General features: G+C 42.4%; 1 protein-coding gene across 2 annotated transcripts in view; it reads right to left on the minus strand.

Annotated features, from left to right (window-relative positions):
* Window positions 1-22,426, minus strand: part of SEMA6A (semaphorin 6A) — a 124,770-nt gene that overhangs the window by 41,345 nt on the left and 60,999 nt on the right. For both annotated transcript variants that reach the window (XM_068534218.1, XM_068534217.1), the window contains exons 2-8: window positions 17,326-17,463; window positions 15,015-15,132; window positions 10,863-10,923; window positions 9,818-9,880; window positions 8,990-9,091; window positions 3,282-3,372; window positions 158-277 (exon numbers count right to left, since the gene is read on the minus strand). In XM_068534218.1, coding sequence (XP_068390319.1) covers window positions 158-277; window positions 3,282-3,372; window positions 8,990-9,091; window positions 9,818-9,880; window positions 10,863-10,923; window positions 15,015-15,132; window positions 17,326-17,425 — 655 coding nt within the window. In that variant the 5' untranslated portion in view covers window positions 17,426-17,463. The remainder of the gene's footprint in view (window positions 1-157; window positions 278-3,281; window positions 3,373-8,989; window positions 9,092-9,817; window positions 9,881-10,862; window positions 10,924-15,014; window positions 15,133-17,325; window positions 17,464-22,426) is intronic.

Below are 22,426 nucleotides of genomic sequence, written 5' to 3' on the forward strand. Positions count from 1 at the left end.
AATCAACTGGGGGCAAAAGGTGCAATTTCCACCTTCCTGTCTGTGAGAAGCCATTACTAAAATGCAACTACAATCTGGTCCATCCAGGCTCTGAATCTCCCTCAGGATATGTATCTCCCCCACCTCCCCTCCTTTCTTCTTTTAATTGTTTGTTCACCTTTCAACCATTTTGAATCATGCTTGACGGTCCGTAGGGTTGGGCTGTCTCCAAGACTCCGGTAAATGACTGCATCAATGGCAAGGAAGTCAGTCACTGTAGCAGAGTACAGTTTTCCGTCTTCGAAGAGAAAGAGAAGAGGTGGTCGGAGTTGCAGCAAGACAGTGGGCATGGGGGAATAATAGAGGCCTCCCCCGCCCAGCTTTCCTGTATCAGGCAAATAAGATAGGGCACCTGGGAAAAGCCCAAGAGTCTCTGGGAAAACACTTGGCCCACATTCCTAACCATTTTAAATTGGGATCATGAGAGATGAAACATTTTTCATTTCTTAAATTGCACGGCAATTTCTAAGCAGCAGCAGCTCAGGGAACAGGGTAAATGAAAAATGTTGTTTGCTTTGCTCAATTAGATGTACCTTGACTGAAATCTCAAGGCCAAGGCCTCTTGGACACTGCAACTGCCACCACACCGTGGTAAACTGGATTAGGTAGGAGCCCAGGGAAAGATAGAGGCTGATTGTATCACCAGAAAATTTAAGTGCAAGCAGAAGTAACAGCGTCCTCGGCCTGAGCTGGTGAGGGAAGTTGAAGAAAGGGGATTCATAAGCAAAAAAGAGCTGACTAAAATTGCTACGTGTATCCTGCGGGTCTCTGCTCCTCTTTACCTCAGTTGTGAGAGCCACTAAGCCCTGCCAATCTAGCTTTCCATTTAAGAAGTATTTGCTTCAGTATTTCCAAAGTCACAAACTGAGAACATTCTGATATATAAGAAGCCAAAGTAAAGGGGTCGGGGGGAAGGGATGGTGCTGAGTTCAAACTGGTCTTTCTTTAAGAATTCATGCTCTTTGGGACTTATGCTTGAGGATACAGCCAAGGCAGAAGAGAGCAAAGATGACTGAAGGTGAATCCTTGAAATTTGGGGTTCTTTTCCTGGATTAGCAAGCATTGTTTACACAAATAATCAAATGGGCTGTTCTGGAATAGCAAAATCTATGTAGATGAAATGGAAACACTAATTATATTTAATATAAAAAATTACTTCCTTGGCTCATTTTTAATGGATGACATAGCTTCATTAATTGTGGCTTTGAAAGGGTCTTCAAAAGTGGTTTATATACAATACAGTATTCTTTTAAGCTCTTCCACTTGTGGAATAAGCATATGGTTTTTTTTTTTTTTTTTTTAAATCTTATCCAGACATACCTAAGCAAAGTTCTTGATGTCTACTTTTGGTCTTAACTGACATTTGCTTAGTTTCAGGATAGAGCTGTCTTCACATCTACATTATTGACATTCATATATCAGTAAGTGTTGACTGTTCGGGTTAGATTTTAACTGCAGACAGCACACCTTTCTATCGATAAACATATGTCTACAAAAATCACAACTTTTCCTATAGAATCATAGCCCCAGGACATACAGATACACCTGAAGAGTGGAGGGCAGTGGGAGCATTGTGTGTGCGTGTGTGGTTATTGCTGGTGAACACTCCCCTGTACTCTTTGTTTTACATTCCACACTGGGTATCTCACCAGAACTTTTACTTGTAAAATCAAATACTATTTTGGCACTCTTTGTAATATGGCAACCGTTGAGGTGCAACAAGTATCTTCTGTTTATAAGGGCTGAGCTTTTATGAGATTTCAGACATTTCAGTGAACACTGATTCAGATATACCTGTTGGAGGGGGCAGAGGCGCAGTCACAAGTTGGTCTCACATGGCTTGCTTCTGGAAGCTTGGTGGCCTTAGTAAACACTCTGCCCATTCTCCTCTTTCTACCTCAGGCTACTTCTTCTTAGTTACTGGTTAAACTTGTGTTTTCCACTGCAGCCCACGTCCTCCACGGTACTGACTAATGCAGGTGCCAAGTGTCAGAGAAGTGTTGCTGCAGAAGTTATGCACTTGAGAATATACTCAAACACTCTTACCACTGGCCTTGCCCCTGGCCATGCTTACAAACAGGTTTACAAGACTTTGTGTTCCTCAGAGTGCTGCTTCCCGACAACGCTGTGCTCTACCTTTGGAGGAGAACCTGAGAAACCTTCTGAACCTGGCACAAACCACTTCTTCAATCTTTGACTGCCGATTCAGGCCCACAAATGGATGACATTGAGGATGAAGTTCAAGGAGCTAATCTTTTTTCATAATCAAAGCCCTAAAGTCTCTTATCTGGCTAGGATGTGCCAGTTTTTAGCTGCTGTGATGGAAATTATAGCTAACTGCTTTATTACATGCCATAACAATCACTATTATACCAACACTTCTCCCTGTACCCACCTCCACGTGCACAGCTGGCAGTGAATTCCTAAATAAATTTCTAATTAAAACACACACACACGCGTACACAAAAGTCCCAATCTGAAAGTCATGGCTTACTTGCTTCTGTTTTATATCCTTTGCAATGGAAGGAAGGAGTAGGGATGGGGAGTATGGGTCAACCTCAGCTAATCAGCATTATCCCCTTGGCCACTACAATTTTTCTATCAGAGAAAGGCATGTAACCTAATCAGGTCAATGATATTTGAGAAGATGTTTGCTGGTAACTTATGAGTGGGTGGTCTCACTGCTCTCATAGAGCTTCCAAAAGCTTCCTTTTGTCTCTTTCCTTCTCCCTTCTGTATGTAGACAAGAGGACATGTAGCCCTAGTTGAGCCCCGGCAGCCATCCTGTGACTCTGAGAGCAGCCAGTCTCTCTCAGAGGAAGAAAGGAAGCAGAGCAGAGAAATGAAAAGGACCTGTGTCCTGGATGAGATGACTGAGTTGTTGAATCAAACCAACCCCGAAGTCTACCCTACCTTAAATACTCAATCCACATTGGTGGTTCAAGGTGGGATTTTCTATTATTTCAGCCCAAACATGCCCTAACCAGTATGTCGCATGTTCAGTACAAAGTTGTTATTCTTTCTGAAGGCACAAAAGCATGGGGTAAGCGTGGCAAAGACTTCTCTTAAGAAGCAAAAGTACAATTTCCATATGAATTTCAAATGGAAAAGGCATTGTTAATTACACTGTTCACTAGAGAATCAGAGTACAACTGTGACTCTGCAAATCCTCCAGAGTAGATGTGCAGCCACAGGCTGAGCACACAAAAGCAAATGCAGTGAGAAGAAATCAGGTCATTTACCTGCAAACAGTGCAATGTTGGCATGTTTGGCATCGTAAGGGCATCTGGCCATTCCACTAAATTCATCCCCAAAAGGTTCCAAAGTATCCATCTAAATGAAATAATAGGACTTAATTAAGAACAACAGCAACCAACAGTAGTAATAGCAACTAATATTTACAAAGCTCTTAATTTGCTAAGTAATTCATATGCATGGTGCAAATAATCCTCGAATACCCTCTGAGGTTAAGTCTTTCGGTTTCAGATGACGAAGCTGAGGTTTAGAGAGATTAAGTCACTTGACTAAGATTCTACAGCTAGGAGAGTCAGAAATTCAGTCATGTCTGCTTGACTCTGAACCACTACAATAAAGAGATTCCTTTATTCCAATAAAGAATATCCTTCTGGAATGCTCAAGAAGTAGCCTCTTTCTCCTTGGAAAAGGAATTTCTGAGGCAGACACCAGGAAAACTTAATTCCCCTCCTTCCTCTGCTCCCCATGAATTATCTGTTGAGTCATGAACTCTATAGAGAATGACTTCAGTTTTGGTTTTGTTGTGCCCGAGGAGTCCTGCCTTTGTGGGTTAAATCCTGGAATTCGATGCTGGAATTCTTTCTCGGGTTACCTGATAAGAATAGTATGGCGTCAGCAAAGGTACAAAAACATGGATGCAAGCAGAGCTCAGGTAGCCTTTGTACCTACTTCAGAAACATGTCCCATCCTCAGACTGTGCAGGTGAGAAAGGCCCAGAAGCTGAGAGGCTCCCAACAGCCACAGGCTGCTGCTTGACGTCCATCTCCTAATGCCCAACCCTGGCCTTGTTCCTGTGAGCTAGAGGTTATTACTGGCCTGCCTGTGAGCCCTTTTAAAAAAAACTTTATTTATTTATTTTTGCTGTGTTGGGTCTTTGTTGCTGTGTGCGGTCTTTCTCTAGTTGTGCCGAGCAGGGGCTACTCTTTGTTGTGGTGAGTAGGCTTCTTGTGTTGCAGAGCATGGGCTCTAGGCACACGGGCTTCAGTAGTTGTGGCACGTGGGCTCAGTAGTTGTGGCTTGTGGGCTCTAGAGAGCAGGCTTAGTAGTTGTGGCACACGGGCTTAGTTGCTCCGTGGCATGTGGGATCTTCCCGGACCAGGGCTCGAACCCGTGTCCCCTGCGTTGGCAGGTGGATTCTTAACCACTGTGCCACCAGGGAAGCCCCTGTGAGCCCTATTTTAAAACAGGGAGATTGCATATAAAAACCTGGATTTCTTGCTTCTTTTGAACAAGTTGGATAGTCAGTTTAGGCTGTTCTTACCCAAGTGGCAGCAGGCTATACTTGAGTAGTGGCAGCCCCTGCCATTTTCTTCAAACAGGCATGTGGTCTTTAGCACCAGGGCCCCTTCACCCACAGATTATCCTGACAACCTGCTTGCTTCACTCCTGTGAGTTACCTGTCTGGCTCCATAGGCATTTGCAGGTGAGGCAGGGCCTTACTAGCTGTTCACCAAATTTCATTTCCCTTTCCTACATATCACACTAAACTACATTTCCCATCCTCCCTTGCAGGTCAGGTATGATCACATGACTGAGCTCTGGCCAATGGGGTGTGTGTAAGGCTCTGCGCCACCTCTAGGTCTGGCCTCTAAAAACCTTCCAGGGTCCTCCCCTCTTGCTGTCTTTCCACATTCTTCCCTTAGATACAGAGGATCCAGTGGAGAATTCCAAGATCCTGAGAGATGGCAGACACAAGAGCAGAATGGAGCTGGCTTTCTGAATAACCTTCTCATAGAACAGAACCTCTCTCACTGACCTATACTTGACTGTGATGGGAGCAGGAAATTAACCTCTGATGATCAGCCGCTAACACTGGTCAGTGGTGGGTCCACCTAGACCAATAATTAAGGGGGTTCCTACCACACAGACTTCTTCCTTACACCATGGATCGTCCTAGAATTTAAATCTCAGCACCACAGAGTCCCTAGAGAGACCTCCTCCACGTTATTAATGTTTTGATCCTCTCTGTAGCTCAGTCTTCTTTATGGTTTTAGGGTATTTTGTTTATCATCTGGCAGTTGCCTGGTTTGACTACATATATGAAAACAGAAAGAAGATAAACCTAAGACAGCACTGGTGCTGAGGAAGGATCTGTGAAAAGGCCTTTAGCACTAAATCAGGGTGCCTTAAATCAAGGTGCTTGGAGTTGCTGCCCAGGAGGAAGGAGCGAGGTTCTTACTGAGCAGCCACTAGTGTGGTCCAACACTAGCCCTTTGCCCTCAACCCACAGAAACCTTTTCAGGGATATGACAGGCCCTTTCTATGTACAAGCACTTTGAAATCTCCCCTATCGAAGCCATCCTATTTGTTTAAACAGTAGCCGAGAATCACATAAAGCAGTGTGTTAAAAATGTAATTTTAGGGAAAAGATGTTCAAGTTAGACATCCTTGAAAGCAAATGTACGCTTCTCCCAGCACATTTTTATGAAAGTCTTTTCCTAATATTTTGTCCCAAGAAGAGCTTCCTGCTGAACTGTGACAGACTTTGCGGTCTGTGGCAAGTATTCAAAGTGATGCTTGGTACCCAGTGATCCAACGGAAATGCTGTTATCCCAAGCAGTGCATGCTGTAATCCTGGCAATGGGGAAACAATAATACACAGTGGGGATATAGTTTTTAAAATGTACCTACTTCTAAAAAAGCGGCTATAGCTATAGCTAGTCAAGGGCTAGTCAAGAATTAATGTATTGGTTTGGGAACTTGGAAAAGTCCAGAGACAAAAACAATGCCATGGTGAAATCCTCCTTCCATGAAGTAAGAACTAATCCTTGTAGCAGTCATCAGATCTTAGACTTAACAGCAGCCCCTAGTAAATTAAATCACCGTAGGGTACAGATAATTATACTAAGAACCAGCCTGACTTGGGCGGAAGTTCAAGAGGTTTAGAGAACAGGAGGGAAAAGGTATGGAGTGTAGTTGTAGATTTATAGTGGGCAGCCTTCAGAATTCTTCCCCAGATAATCTTATTTGGGGCTCTAATCTCTCTAATATATTCAGCTTACTTCTGTTACAAAAATTGTGTTAAGTCAGGGCACGGTGCAGAAGCAGAGACCAAAATTTTGTCACTCTCCTGCTTCAAATAGTTTAACTTGACGCTTCTGCGCTCTGAGAGTTGGGTTAGTGGAAGACTGGTCATTGTTTTTGCTTTGACCCTTTGGTCCTGATCTGGAGATAACAAGCACTTAAGAGAGAGGCTGTCCATTCTCCCTGCAGCCAAATACATTATGTCCCACATCCTCAGCAAAGTCCCTCTGTGCCCCGAGAGTCTAAAAACACTTGTCTGAGCAATGCCAAGAGTTCTCACTACCATTCGCCATGCTAGATGTATCCTGTCTGTGGTTTCTGAGAGGCCCAGGCTCCTGGAACATGTTTCAGCAGGTGTGGCTAGAACAAGGGAGTGGTGAAGGCATCCCTTAGAGGTGAAGCATCCTGGGGAATGGAACACGTGCAGGAAGAATGAGCTGGACCACTTGCAGGCCAGGTATCACAGTGCCAAGAAAACCTGTAATTTGTCATAAAAGATAGCTTTCCAGCTAGGGAATTTGTTAGGATTTGTTAGAAGCATTCATCTTAATGAGTCCTAAACAGTGACACACAGGGATGGAATATTAACTGGTAGAATTAAAGTCCGAGCTCCAGTATACCATTACTGGCTGGATGTTTGACTGGACTGCTGCCTCTATTACAGCCTGAATCGGCTCCTGTCATTATTTAAAATTTGGATATGACAGTATTTTTTGCATTAATTTAGATTTAAAAAAATACTGCATTGAAATATCATTTATCTTGATTACTGAATTTTTTTTTTTACTGAATTTTTTTGATGCCCCCCCCGCCCCTTACATGTTGCTCCTGAGCCAGATGCCTCACTTGCCTCACCCTAATCCTGACCCTGCTGGTGCCCGTTTCCAAACATAAGATGGAAGATGAGCATGAGGGTAAAATAGACCCTCCCTCCGATGTCTATGCTAAGGCAGTCTTTTAAAACTGTCACATCCAGGCTGGTGAGCCCTCTGGTCCTGATATCAGCCCAACATTTCTTTGCTCATTCTTCACACCCCTAAGGTTTCACTTTATGCTGGTGAAACCCAAATCTAGATATGCCCCCCATGTCTCTCCCTCAATCAAGGTTGACCCGTCCATCTTCTTGTTGGAGATCTTTATTCATGTCCTGTAGGCATTGCCATCCATGGTGCCAGGCATACTCCTAACGTGCAAAATGGAACCCCCGTGTTCTCACCACCCCCCCTCAACCCCACTGCTCTTCCTTTACTCCCTGTCCAAACTGGTGGCCGCCCCATCCGTCCACCCACCCAGGAGATAGCCCTGCAGTCGTTCTTAACTCCTGTCTCTCCTTATCCTGTGCTTCTTGTTAATTAGTAAAGCCTCCTGGTTTTTGTCACTTAAGTATTTCCTGAAGCTCATCTCCTCCCTTAATCCCTGAGGCCACCTCCCTCTCTAGGCTCTTTTTTGTTGTCACTTGTCACCTCACATTCCAGCACTTCAGAACCAAATGCAGTTTCTCAAGCTCAGTAGACTGTTTCTTACTCCATGCCTTTGTTCATACTGTTCCCCTACCTGGAATGCCCTTCTCCCTTCATTTGGTAACTTCTCCTTCTTCTCTAAGACTGAGGTTAGGCATTATCTCATTCACTATTTACCCCACAAAATCAATCGAACACCTGTTCGGAGACACTGTGTCAGGTTCTGGGCAATCACAGACGCTTGGGTTTCTCCTGGGCTGGGGTGTCGTGTTCCATACGTGGGGACAGCAGGAGGGAACACTTGAAGATGGGAGTCGTCTACCTCCTTTTGGAAGCTTTCCCTGACTCCACATCTCAGGCTGATATAAGCACTTTTCTGTGATGCTTCCATCATGCTCTGCATTATGTCACCATGGCAGCAAACCCATGGGACTGCAGTTTTCTTCTCCCTGTCTGGCTTCCCTAAGGATGGAGGCCTCCTATCTGTCTTTACAACGTCAATGCCTGGTCGCGGGAGAAACTCAATACGGGTTTGCTGAATGACAGACTGTTGCAGAAAGAAGGGACAAGGAAAGCCAGAGAGGTAGAGCCAAGACCTCAGATCATTGCCACCTCTGCTCCTTCGGCAACACCACCATCAGCTGCATCAGAACTAACTAGATTTATTAATGCTGCCAGGGTTAATTTTTTTCCCCTTGCATAAAGGCCAAGATAAGTAAGGCCATAGTCAAGTAAGCCGAGTGCTGAATGGGATTAAATTCCTGTGTTCTTGAAAATCTTACCTAGAGGAAAGTCTGCAGTTTCCAACGGCATGCTTTTGAGATCCCTTTAAAAATAGGAATCGTTCACAGTATAAGTGTGTTTTTGTGCTCCGAGAGGAGATGGTAGGGTGGGAGGGAAAAAGAGAAAGGGAGAGAGAGGAAATCCACTATGTGGTACATATGTTGGCGTTCTGAACAATAGAGAATAGGGTTTTACAGAAACGAACTTCGCTGGGTCGGCTCTTTAAAGCCGCGTCCATCAATCCTGAACAAACAGGAAGCTGAGAAGCCCGCTCAGGATCACTCATGTGGAGCAATATGTTAAGTCGAACAAGGGAGAGGAACCCAGGCGGTGTTGAATTAACCCTCTTAGGTTACTGCAGGCACAATCACAGTAAATGATGAAATACCTCCGGGCTGTGTGGTTCCAAGAGACAAGATAGCATTTACCTTATAGTTTCTGCAGGAAGGGTTGAAGGCATTAGTTCCGCAGACAAACAAAGTATCATCGTTTTTCTTTAGAAGAACTTTAATAAAGTTGTGACACTCATCCTGAAAAATAATTCAAACTTTTTGGTATCCAGTCCGTTCAGTATAGAGAGACCCCTTCACCATGTACCATGATCTGCCAACAGCAAGGTTAAAATGCTGGTGGCTGGAGAGTTCCCCTGTGAAAAGTTCGAGCCCCTCCTGATGTTAACCACAAGATGATGATGAGAATAGCAATTGCTTTTTCAACAGTAAAGAAGAACACGGCATAGAGTGGAAGTATGTGTTTATGCCGCAAAAGGAAGGCAGGCCTGGAAGTACCAGCCTCCCATCACATTAATTCTAATGCCAGAGGCTCCAGGGTCCCTTGATATATAAGGTTCCTGGCTGAAGTGTGTTTTTATGTTGTTCTGTGACCAAAGGCACAGACTTCTGTATGTCTGCGGCAGCCTTTCTGAGCTCTTCTGCAGACTCCCTGAGGGCTCTGGACCTCGAGGTGTGGGCTCCCGGAGAGGGCGCTCACAAGAGTCGGGGCAGCCAGCTTGGTGTCCATAATCCCTGGTGCCCCTAAATAGTTCATGACGCAGCCCTAGCAGCTGTCGTAATGTTTTACCACATTAAAAGCAAACTATTTTTGCAAATTAAAGCCTTCAATAAGTTGATGGAAGAAACAATTACGGGGGGAAAAGGGACTAGTGTGACCCATTCCACATCACGGTCTACGGCTAGAAATAACAGTCAAGGACTTAACCCAAAGTGGCAGCTGCAGGAGAAATGAAAATTGCCTACCTTATGTTTTCCCTTCATTCTGCATGTGTCTACATCAGTCTGTCTAGATTTCCATGTCAGTTTCTGCAGCGATCAAGAAAGAAATCAATTAGAACCCAGAGGTTGTTGCATTTGATTTTAGAAGTAAGAGTTCCCTGGGGGAGACTAGAGGCTGAACATATATTTATTGAAAGCTTTCTGCACCCTTTCTCCATGATTAATTCACCATAACAACAAAAGATTAGAGGTGGAAATGTTCATTTAATTTTGAACCCCTATCTATTCATTAAACTACAAAATGATCTTCTTCTCTTTGAGTTAAAGATGAAGGAAAAAGGAAAGAAGAAAAAACAACAGCGTGGACATTTCACATAAGATATCCACATTTACTGGCTAAATTATGCTCATTTTGATAAAATACATGTCCTTGCCCTTCTTTTTCACTTGATAAATCAGTTTCCGTGAAGCAGGCCTTTTTCTTAAAATATGGAAGTCATTTCCTTAAACATAAAGGAGACATTCACTTTAGGTGGACAAAGATTTAATTCAGGTTATACTCCTTCGCATAAATTCATGGGCTGAAGGGATCGTCTACTTCTGGGGCGGATTTTATTAACTAAAATACCTCCGTGTGGAGTTATAAGGGAAGCTTAAGGTTATATTTTATGTGTGTCTGAAATGGATAATTATCAAATTCCTGAACAACAACAGTCAACTCAATATTGCAAGATATGGAAACATAACAGTGAAACATTTGTAGGACGAAAGTTTACATATGAAAACTGATATTTACCAGGACAAACATCCAATATTTTATTAAAAGAATTTAGCAATTACCTAAGACTCCAAAGTGTACATGCACACATAATGGATGAATAAAATATGAAGTACATAACCATTTCTGAGTATGTATGAAGCCCTAACTTACCCCCAACTTAGGACTTCACAGAATGTTCCAAATTATTATAAGCCATGTCAGCTCAATCAATGCCTTTAAAATACATATTCTCTTCAAGAACTATCCTAAGGTCCTTCATTTCAGAAAGAAGGTTTTAAAACTACTTACTTTGCTACAGTAAATTTCTTCTGTGTGTGAGGTGTCTATATCAACAGTATAAATATGGTCCCTATAAACAAAGAAATATTAATACAACGTCAAACACAAGAGTCAAGATAGTTCATTTTCTCCTGAATGAGTATACGTCTCATTCAAGGCAGATAAACCCACATCCATGTTATTAAAAACAAAACATGCATATGCAAGAAAAAGGGGAGGGTTCAGCCTCCAAGAGGTGCCTCTGGCTCACATTCAGCATCTTGTGACAAAATGTGGCATCTTGCCACAAGGGACACCTTTTATGAAAACTTTCCAGTAGTCTCTCTCATCATGGAACTATAACATCGGTATATATGTAGTTTAGTGGGAGATGTCTGAAAGTTGAATGGGCTTCCAAACTGGAACACAGATGGGTTCGCATGCCCTTTCACTTGGTATTCAACATGCTACAATTGTTCATCAAGGGAGCTAACAAAAAGCTCATCTCCATCAGCATATTTTTCAGCCTTAGCTTTGATAATTTGATTGAGAAGATGGAAGACGATACAAGTAAAATTGTTTCCAGAAGCCACTCTCTTTTTTCACACGATGATGGTCAATTAAGGTCTAAAATGTACTTGAGCTAAAGTTTACATTTCTTGCTTTGGTTTACCTTCCTGTTTTGCTGAGAATTTGGTTGACTTTATGATTTGCTGCCATTCTCCCCTTGGAAGGGGAGAAACAGAATCAGCAGCTCAGGTGTGGGGCTATATTTAAACATCCCCTTCTGTGTGAGCTGAGTACAAGGGCGTTTTTGTCTGGAATTCAGAAGAAAGGAAAGAAAAGAACTACACTCAACTGGGGAGATGGGGGGCTAGTGAGAGAAAGCAAAACAGCTCGTTTTCCCTTGAAATAACATTGACTTTTTCTAAAATGCAGGAAGTCCTGGGGCTGGAAAATTACCCACAGCTTTAAAGCAAGACCTCAAGGCTCCCATGCAGACTTTCAAGCCCCCTCATTACTTAAAAGAAATGGAGAGGGGAGAAGGAAAGAAAGAAAAAAGAAAGAAAGAAATCTGCTGTCAGGATTCACTTCAATTCTTTTCCCCCCAGTTCTTTGGAAATCTGTTTGCTACTGCTTTTAGGGAAAGTACAACAGAGAAAAATAGAAATAAAAACAGGCTCTCTCCTGTGAAAAGAAAAGGGGGCAAGGCAGTTGGCCTACAAAATTCCCTTGTCTGCTCCTGGACTGTGTGTGTGTGTGTGTGTGTGTGTAAGGGTGGTGAGGGGGAGAAAGGGAGCCTGTTTTGTAAATTGCTGAATTGGGAAGTTCTTCAGACTTCAGTAGGGTGCCACAATCGCCCTGCCCTTTAATTCCAAGGCAGTTTTATGGTATTCCTTTATGGCTTGTTTGACTCTGTTGGTGGTGCTGTGGGTCAGGTTCATTATTGGAATAGAATTGCCCATTACTTTGGTATTAGGTTTGAGATGACTCGAGGTTTTTCCTGGCCCTGTCTCTCCTCGGAACTTTAAATAAGAGCTGAACATATGAATTGTAAATTAACAACTGATTAATATTGGCAATTCCTCAGAAAGCTCTTAGATTGCCCCCTTTTGGCATGGCCTGTTTATGTTAATTAGCAGTTCAGAGATTAAACAACAAAAAAAGAATTTACAAAATGGATAATAATAAAGCAGAACTGAAAAGCATTCTTGCCATCAAGCTTCACTCAGTCCCTGGGTTCTGGATGGGACTTGGCTTCCGATCGCTGACACACATTGTCTAGAAGAACCGGGGAGCCTTTTAAAAATAAAATTCTGTGAATGAAATCTCCTTTTGGACAATGGCAATCTTTTTCAATCTCCAAGAGATCACATTGCCCAGCAAACAGCACGACGCTTTATGCTAAACCACAGACCAGGGTCAGGGGTTGTTCCCCAGCACCCGTGTGTGCATCCCAGGGTTCATACCCTGCTCTCACTGAGTTAAGTTACTTGAACACAAACTGACTTAATCCTAGGACTTCCTCTTCCCCCCTTCAGTGAGTACCACTGAACTGTGTTGCCATGACTTGAGCCTGGGGGAAGGATTTCACTTTAAATCGTGTTACTTGCTGCCTGAGAATGTGCATCTCTCCGGGCACTGTTGGGAAACGTGAAATTAGAGGGAGAGGAGGGACCCTAAATACAGCGACCACAGAAATCATTTAGGAACTTCTCCAGGGGTGTGTATTGAAGGGAAGTGGTTGCCTATAGAGTGAAAACCAACATGTCAGTGCTAGGCTGTTACAAATTTGACCTTTAACCAAAGACCAGTCTGTTTTATAGTGTTAAAAAAGTGAATGTGTTTCCCTTTTTATTTTTCCTTCTCTTCTTTCTCCTTTTCTTGGGGTAGGGAGTTCCGATAAAACGGTCTTGGTTTTAACAAGCTGTAATAATGGTTACTTTGAAGTCTGCATAGCACCTTGCTCCTAACTCAGGTGCCCACGGAGACCTGCAGTTCACACCCATGCTAAATCATCAGGCACAAGCGCAGTCTGTTATAATGTTTCTTTTCCGCTAAAGACTCACTTGCAAAGTGAACAATTCATAGAAGATTCTTGCGTCAACCTATTTCTCACAGATGCAACGTTTAATCATTTGTTTTGACCATCCTTTAGCTAATTGGGTACAAATGTAATCTTCCAGACTTGCTACATTTAGGAAACTAAAAATGGTATTTAAGAAGGAGCTGATAACTCTCCCGGAGAGGTCGCTGCTAAGGACTCACTGGATTGCTTTTTAATGAATACCTAAAATGGCCATGTTCTTGGGCAACAGCTATGAGAAGGTTATCACCAGGATGAATAGTACCACTTCTATGGCTCAGTAGGCCGCGGAGTACAGGGAGTAGTGACCCAGACTCTAGAGCAAGACCATTCCAGTTCAAATCCTGCCTCTGTCATTCTGACCCAGTCATTTCACCTTTCTGTACATGGTTTCCTCCTGTAAGACATGGGTATGATAATAGTTCCATCTCATAGGGTTTTTTCCAGGATTGAATGGATTAACACTTATAAAGGACTTACGACTGTATTTGCAATTTATATAGCACATACAACCAATATGTACTACATAAGTATTTGTGCAGTAGAAATTTTAGAAAGTGCTTTGGCATTGCTCTCTGTGACCAAATGTAGGGTACTCGTAGGATATTTTAATCTAGCCAGTGGATTTTTACTTTATGTTGTATAGCTTGTATTTTCAGAACATTTAAGTGCTTTGAAGGAATCCAGCACTGTTGTTACTTACCTGTTTGTTGCCTGTGCTCACAGCCAAACAGGTACTACAAACATAATCTGTGTTTCTCCTTCCCAGTGTAAAACGATTCATCAGTCTAGACCCAGGTTATACCACAGTGGAACCCCATAAGATAGTGGTCCTTTCTGCTGTTCATTTAGAAGTATTTTGAATGCGCTACACACACACCCCCAGATGGGAAATCATGTATTTTTAGAATCCCAAAGGACTTCATTAAGATAATCTAATCTAGTCTCTCATTTAACAGAGGACGCTTACACAGCCAGAGAAGTTGTGGTCCAGGTAAATTAAGAGTAGAGGTGAAAGAAAAGCCTAATCCATGCGATCCGTGTCTGGGTAGTATTCTTACCATGCCATCCAGCCTTAAGACATGGTCTATTTAAATGATATTTCCCCAGTGGATAAGTATTTTCTTAACTAGATCCAAATCAAAAACTTCTAAAATGGATGGCTACTGCTAAAGTAATGATATATACTCTATATTATCTGCAAAAACACAAGATTAATATACACACACCTACACACACATTGAACTTAAATTGATACATGTTTACACATTCAACTTAATTTAGTGTAAGTATCAAGGAGAGAAGCGCTTTACTCTGTGCCTGAGCAAATATTTGTATATATATACGATGTTCAAGGTAAGCAGTGGATTATTTGAGTCTAAGCTCCAAAATATGCAATTATTTCTACCCAAATCCACATAATAAAGTTAAACAGACACAGAAAATCTTGAAAGAATGATTGCTTGACAAACTAAAGTAGACTTTAAATGAAAGAACACTCTGTTGGGGACCTTTAAAATGATGCATAGCGGGGACACTGAGGTATTAGGACCGTTGGATGCTTTGAAGGCAAACGTGAGGAAAAGGTGGCTCACCTAGCAGCAATGTAGAGGGTTCTGTTCATGATCATGATCATCTGGATGTCCAGCCTGTGCCTCTGCGTGGTGTTCCGTCCTGGCTTGTGGCCCACAAACACCGGATACTGTTTTGTATCTGTGAAAAGAGGAGATGGGGCAAGAGAGGGAAAAGGAAATTAAGCCAAGAGTTGACAGGGCAGGGAGAGGAGGGGGGCCAGCCACAAAACAAAACCATATTTAAGTCCAACCGTGCCACCATTTTCCAGTCTGTTATTTTAGGAAATGCTGTGATAGAAGAGTCCTCTTTAAGGATAATCAAGTTACAGTTTCATTTCCTGATGCTAATAAGCCCGGGCTTAGATTTCTAAGCGTCACTCTTTCTGACTTGTCCTTCTTTCTGGGGGTTAAACTTGCCAGTGAACCCTTTACATGAAGGTGCTCTTTTCTTCCACAGTTTTCTTTTCATCTTTAGAGTGCTAAGCCCGAGGGGCAGTCTGCCAAAGATCTTGTCTCCGGACAAAACTATTTCAAAGCAGCCTTCCCATCAATCACCACAAAGGCAATGTGGTCTGGAGGCAAGAGCCCTCATCCAGGAGCCAGAAGAAAAATACAGTCTCCACAGGCGTCCAGTTGGAATAATCTACTATTGAAGGCAGCCCCGCTAGGTTGGTTGGCATTCTAGGAACTGTGGGAAGTTCTCTCTTGAGTTAAGCAATCGGCTAATCTCACAGAAATGGGGGCTTTGACAGGACAGGGTCAAACTGAGTGTAGCCAGTCGGGTGATCTGGAATTTTCCCTGACCTGGAGAGTCAGTGAGCATATTTCTCCTTTTCTGCAATTCTCTTTAGCTGAGAGCGGGCAATTTGTAATAATATCTGACCTTTGGAAATACCTACATCTCAAAAATCTCTCTGCCTTTAAACCTACAATCTCCAGAGCACTGGCAATCCTCCAAAGAAACCAAGGAGGAAAGAAAGATGAGTCACATTTAAAAGGCAGTTGTTTTGGGGGTGAGAGGGGTGTAAATAATGACTTGTAATCCATTCACAGATTTATGCTCAGACCCCTACACCTTAAACCCCTGTAGCATCTGAGCATGACTCACTCTTACTAGAGAGCCTCAGTATATTTTACTCACAATCAAGCTTAGTATGGGATTATCTTGTGCTTTTTCCTCTACTGCTCTGAAATTTCATTTACCCACTGATCAAGGAGGTTGCTAAAACAATTCATGTCTCTCTCCTATCAAAGATATGAGTGTCCAGTGAAGCATGATTTTCAGCAGTACATTTGGGCCCGGGGTCTCTTCTGTACAGGGGTACCAAAGATAGAATACCTACCTCAAATGGACATAAATAAATGCTTATTAAGGTTTGGTGCCTTAAGTTAGGTGGACTCTGCCACTTCAAGAATGATGGTCTCAAACTACACAGTGTGGTCCTTAGTCATACCCTGACTTTTGTTCTCAGAGCTGTCAAGGCTTGACACCTCCCCTTCATATAAAATTATTTCCTTTTACAACCTAGACCGTCCAGCAGAAAGCTGGGTAGATCTCTTTAGTATCCTAATATTACTGTCAAATACTTTTTTAAGGTTCCTTCAGTGTTTGGGGATTATTACTGTGAAGATAGATATTTGGGTAAAATGCTTTCACTTTTACTGTGATACAATATTTTACCTTTTGGAGAGAAGGAAAAAAAAAGTAATTGTCTGTTTCATCCCACACACAGGTAGAACTTTGCTCTTTTTGAGGAGGCAACTGACTTTTTCATCATGTTGCTTTCTACCCTTGACAATGAAGCAGAGATCAAAAGAAAGTTATAAACAGTAAAAGTAGGTCCACTATGAATTCAGAATCTCTCTATCCAAATCTAGCAATGATAAAACTTCTAAGTCTAAACAAAAGTTAATTTTTGTCCCTAAAGTACTCCAAAACAGTCTTCTTCTTTTCTGTTATCTTGTAACAATGCCTCTGTACTAATTACTTATGAAAATGTGGGGTACTGGCAACACCCAGATGACAGGGGTGTTCTCCCACAGCTGGTTTCCAGGCATGATCACAGCTTCCTTGTAGTAACTGAGACTTCCTCAGAGGTATTGAGGGCTGTTTCAAATCCTCACAGCCACGTTTATTGGAGTTACAGAACAGTCATCCTACCAATTTTGGCTAGACTTGAATTATCTGCCTCTGCCATGCACACAAGTTAAAGTGACTAACAAGTCTCCTGTTTTATGAAATGTTTAATTTGTATGTTTTGCCTGTTGACGCAGGCTCAAGTGCCCACAGAGGGAGAACGTTGAGAGTGAGAGTGAGATTGTGGATACTTACAGTTGCCATGCGAAATACTGATTGGCTCAGAATCTTCTGGGAAAGCAGCCCCAGCGAAGTGTAGCAGTGTGAAATATAGCAGCAAGGCTTCTGACCTCATAGTAGTTCAGCGGGGAGACTTTATTTCTCTACTTCACCCTGCCAAAGAGCAAAGAAGGGATTTTTTTGTCTTTTTTTTTTTACAAGTCAGCTTTATTCCACTCCATAAAATGAAATGGCCTTGAAGATAAATTTTAGAGAAAGGGGCTCCTGTTTCCTGTCTCTTCCACTGTGAATTCACCGATGACAGTGTTTTGCATAAGGAACCTGTGTCCATTACCCACTGCAGCCTCCTTCCCCATGCATCTGGGCCCTTTTGCAAAGCTTCTACCAAACAAGTAACTCAGAGCCTTAATTGCTTTGTCCTGAGTCGGTGTTAGGCCATTATGGGTGGCTATTTCACAGTCACGAAACGGCATTCCAAAAAATGTGGATGATTTAGAAAGCTTTTTTTTTTTTAAGGTAAATACATCTTTTTTCTTCTCAGCAGGTTTATAGCAGCATGCCATCCCCAGACATGAGTTGTTTGGCCAGCTAGGATCTTTCAAAATTTTGAAGTAGTTGCCCAATATTGAAAAATCAAGTATCTGACATAATGACCTAAATGTCAGTTCCCTTCAAGCACCATGCTCCCATTCACCAACCCCTGTCCCCACTATACTGGCCCAGTTCACCGATTTCCATTACCTGCTTGACCCCTTAGTTGAGATTTTCACTCCTCATTTATGTAATTCTATAGTAACTCTGTAGTGACCTTAGACATAAATAAAATCACATAATCTACGTTTAAAAAGAAATAAATGGATCCTTTCAGACTCTGTGGAGAATGTTATAGGGAGCCTCTGAAACCACCTCCTGAAATAGTATTGTTGATTTTTAAACAATCATATCTCTGTATATTTTAGTGTCAGATACTACCTTGCAATGAAACAGTAGTGAATAAAAATGCCAATATACTGTTTTACCCATCTGCATTTTCTTAAAGATGCTCTTCATGTGTAGAAAAACTTCTCCTAAATCTTAGAAGTAAAAACATTCCCATATGGGGCTGCTGGATACAGTAGAAGGAAACTCACAAGACAGTACATATTGCATAATTCTCAGGCATATTTCAAATAAGTGTTGATCTATCAGGGAAATTAATGTAAAATGGGGCTATCTTTTTATCTTAGTAAAGCCTTTGAAGTAGACTGCCAAAGGTCTTGTTTTGAACAAAGCTGTTTCACAGTAGTCCATCAGTCATTTAAGATTGGTGTGTAATAAAGTCAAGCTTAGTAACTTAGATGTCTTTGAAAGTTAATCTGGCAAACAAACTGCTAACTTATGCTTTTTAGAACACACTTAATATTAGATACCTGTGTCTCTCTTCTTCATTGCCAAAAAAAGCATTAACAAGTCCTGAGTGTTGCATTGCAACTGATAATTTCACAGACACAGCTGGATCTTAATCAGTTCTTCAGTCGAAAAGTGCACATTAATTAATTTGCTTTATCTTGAAAATCAAAGAGGGAGAGAGGTTGAGAGAAAAGCCTAAACAATTCCATATCTCCATCTCTGATGTGTAGATTAAAATTAAACTTTAAATAATTACTTGTTCACAAGGGCGGTCCATAACCAAGAGACACGAACATGTATTTACAGACAGGTGAAAAGCACCAGCCTATTCATTCATTCATTTGCTAGTTCTTCCTATTCTGGAGAATCTAAACCCAAAGGGAAGAAGCTCTGTGGTGTCCTGATTTTGCTTGTCGTGGCTTCTGTTCAGTACAACATTAAAGACGAGAAATCAATAACAAGAGCAAGTAAAACATTAAAAAAAAAAAAAAAAAGAGTAAAACATAAACCAGACACCAGTCAGAAAGTATACGGGGAAGAGGAAGTGGCAGCATTTACCAAGGGCTCAAGAGCAGTATTATAGTATTATACAGAAGCCTATTACCTCAGAGTGTTTGCAGCACGCCGTGGAAGAATAATGGAGACTCAAAAGGCTGATTCTCATTCCTTTAGAAATCTTTGGGAATATAGGTATACTTTTAAAGATTAATTTTTCTTGACATGACAAAGGAGTCTGTATCCTCCCACAATTGCGTTCATCTTTGTACAGATGTCCTAAAGCTAACGAGACAAAGTCCTGCTATTTTAGTCTGTCTCCCAATTTTAATTTTTTCCATCTTAAGATTGCATGGATTGATGCAACATTCTCAACCCAGAAGCTGGCAGGAAGAGCAATGCATGCATAAGAAATCTGTTATGCAATCCAATGGCTTTTTTTCAATCCTCATCCTAGCCAGGATCATGGCTAAGATGGGTTATTTAAGTATCTCCAGGTTTACAGAAGGGCTCTGTGCCAGGAAAAATATCTGTTTTATGTGTCTTCCTGTCGTCGTATCATCAGGTTGTTAACATGTACATCATGTGGGTGAAAGTGTTCTGGCAGCCCCAGTTAATCTTGGCCGGTCCATATGAATGCTTTATAATTTTCTTCAGCTGAGGTTTTGATGTATTATTCCCTTCCTACACAACTTTGGGCTCTAACCCTTGTAAATATGTAGACAATATATTTTCCTGTTGAAATGATTACTTTGTGGCGAGATCCCAATCAATCACATTGTCATTTTCCATCCTGCTGAACACGGGCTGAGTCTCCCTGCTAAGACCCTAGCACACAGACTTGCGCTAGCCCAGAAGAACAAAAACAAACAAGAACTTTACACTGCGTTCAAAATCTTGAGTTAGCTGGGCTGCTGCTATGTGGTTGCTTAAGTGATCTTGAAACTTTGTAAAGTGGTACCCACATATAGCATCTGCAGACACTTGTCTATTTCCCTCTTTGTGACTGTGCTTGTATAGGCTAAAAATGACTTAGACTTAATCAGCTACCCAGAAAATTAGATCATGGGAAGACTGTCAATATGACGATTCTAAACAAAAACGTTTACTTCAAAAATAAGCTCATTATGCCTGAATTTTCCATCTAAATTGTTTCAGCCTTCCATAATTCTTAGCCTGGAGAGAAATGACCTCTGTAAAATACACCATCACTAAAAAGTGATATTCCTATTCTTCTCCACCCCAGAAAATTCACTGCAAAACCTTAAGGACAGGCAGGTGAGGTTAATGGGTAAAAAAGGCTTCCTGAGACAACGGTGGGAATGTTTCCACTGGGGGAGGGCCAGCCCCTCTACTTTGGGCAGCTGCTGCTCAGCTCTGAAGTGCAGGAAAAATTCACTGCAAAACCTTAAGGACAGGCAGGTGAGGTTAATGGGTAAAAAAGGCTTCCTAAGACAACGGTGGGAATGTTTCCACTGGGGGAGGGCCAGCCCCTCTACTTTGGGCAGCTGCTGCTCAGCTCTGAAGTGCAGGCCCTCTGCAGTGTTGGCCCGCAAAGCCAGATCTCTGATTTTTATTTTTATTTCTTAAGAAGCCAGAAATCTGGAGTTGTATGTTAAACCTCCTATTTTATTTTTTTCTCTAAATGTTGGCAGCTAACTTAGTTTTCTCTTCTCTGTGAGTCACCTTTGGCCAAGTCCCACCAGTTCGTGAGCCCAAGTACAATTTTCTGGGGCAGGATTTGGGGAGTAGTGGGCAGGGGATTAGAACTGGTGTTGGGGAAGTGTGAGGCATACTCTGGCCAGGTGGCTTTGTCATGGCTTCTCGGTAGTAGTGGCTCCTGTGAAATTAACCTGATTAATCAGAAGTAAGATGTGGCCATTTGTGACCTGATTCTCTGACTTCATAATCATTTCTGGTTCTCTTGACATCCCCTTTGCTTTATGCTTTGCTGACACAGTGACTTCTTTTTTTTTTTTTTTTTCATTTCTTTTTGGCTGCTTTGGGTCTTGGTTGCTGCATGCAGGCTTTCTCTAGTTGCAGTGAGCAGGGGCTACTCTTTGTTGCAGTGCGCGGGCTTCTCATTGCCGTGGCATCTCTTCTTGCGGAGCACAGGCTCTAGGTGCTCAGGCTTCAGTAGTTGTGGCTGGCGGGCTCTAGAGCACAGGCTCAGTAGTTGTGGCGCATGGGCTTAGTTTCTCCACGGCATGTGGGATCTTCCCGGACCAGGGCTCGAACCTGTGTTGCCTGCATTGGCAGGCGGATTCTTAACCACTGAGCCACCAGGGAAGTCCCAGACACAATGACTTCTATACTACGACAAGGGTATGAGGGGTAGATAGAAGTCCCAGTTATTGTCTGTACACACAAGTGAATGAACATTGCTTGTTTTAAAGACCCAATTGGGCTGCTCCACATACTCTCTGTGTGTCCAGCTGCAGCAGACAATGCATCAGTGTACTTGCACTTGGACTTGGCTGTACGGATATAGCTTGTATCTGATTTGGTACAACCTTTCTTCCAGAATGTTGGTATCCAATGAACATTTTAATAGTAAGTGGTAATGATGAGAAAAATAATTTATCTGGAAACTTGCAAATGCAAAGTGCTCTTGATGATGACTCTAAGTATGGCCTAGAAATAGAGAGGAAATCATGGTAGTGGCACTTCTTTTCTTCTGTGAGGAAAATTATTTGCTACCATGCTTCTTTTAAAAAGCACATTTTCTACTGACATAATAGGAAGTTTAAAAGATAATCATTAATTCATGCCGTCATTAATAGATGGAAGGTGTGACCCTGGGTCAGTCTCGTAGCTGCACTGGCTCCTAGCTTCCTCACCAGTAAAATGAAAGGATATAAAATATAATGGCCTATCAAACTCCTCTGGGCTCTGAGATTGTACAATTCTAGGCGATTCTGCCCTAGTGAAGAAAGGATTGGGTACCTGATGGTGATTCAGGAGGATAGTACATGGAGTGACCCTGAGCTAGGACACTGCAAGGCCACGGACACCTTCTGGAGGTGTGGGGCTGGGACGGGAGGAGTAGGAGTCGAGGCAGAGTGGGGTACCGGAGCTCGAGACAGCGGGAGATGCAGTTGGGCTCTGGTGGCGGTTCTGTCCGCCACCCTCTGAGATGATGGCAGGGCGGGGGCAGGACAAGCTCTGTGCACTTGGGCAGTGCTCTTTCCAAAGAGAACAGGGCTGGGTTTTTTCTATACCCTTTCCTGGT

Source organism: Eschrichtius robustus, chromosome 2 (assembly GCF_028021215.1).
Source record: "Eschrichtius robustus isolate mEscRob2 chromosome 2, mEscRob2.pri, whole genome shotgun sequence".
Taxonomy (NCBI): domain Eukaryota; kingdom Metazoa; phylum Chordata; class Mammalia; order Artiodactyla; family Eschrichtiidae; genus Eschrichtius; species Eschrichtius robustus.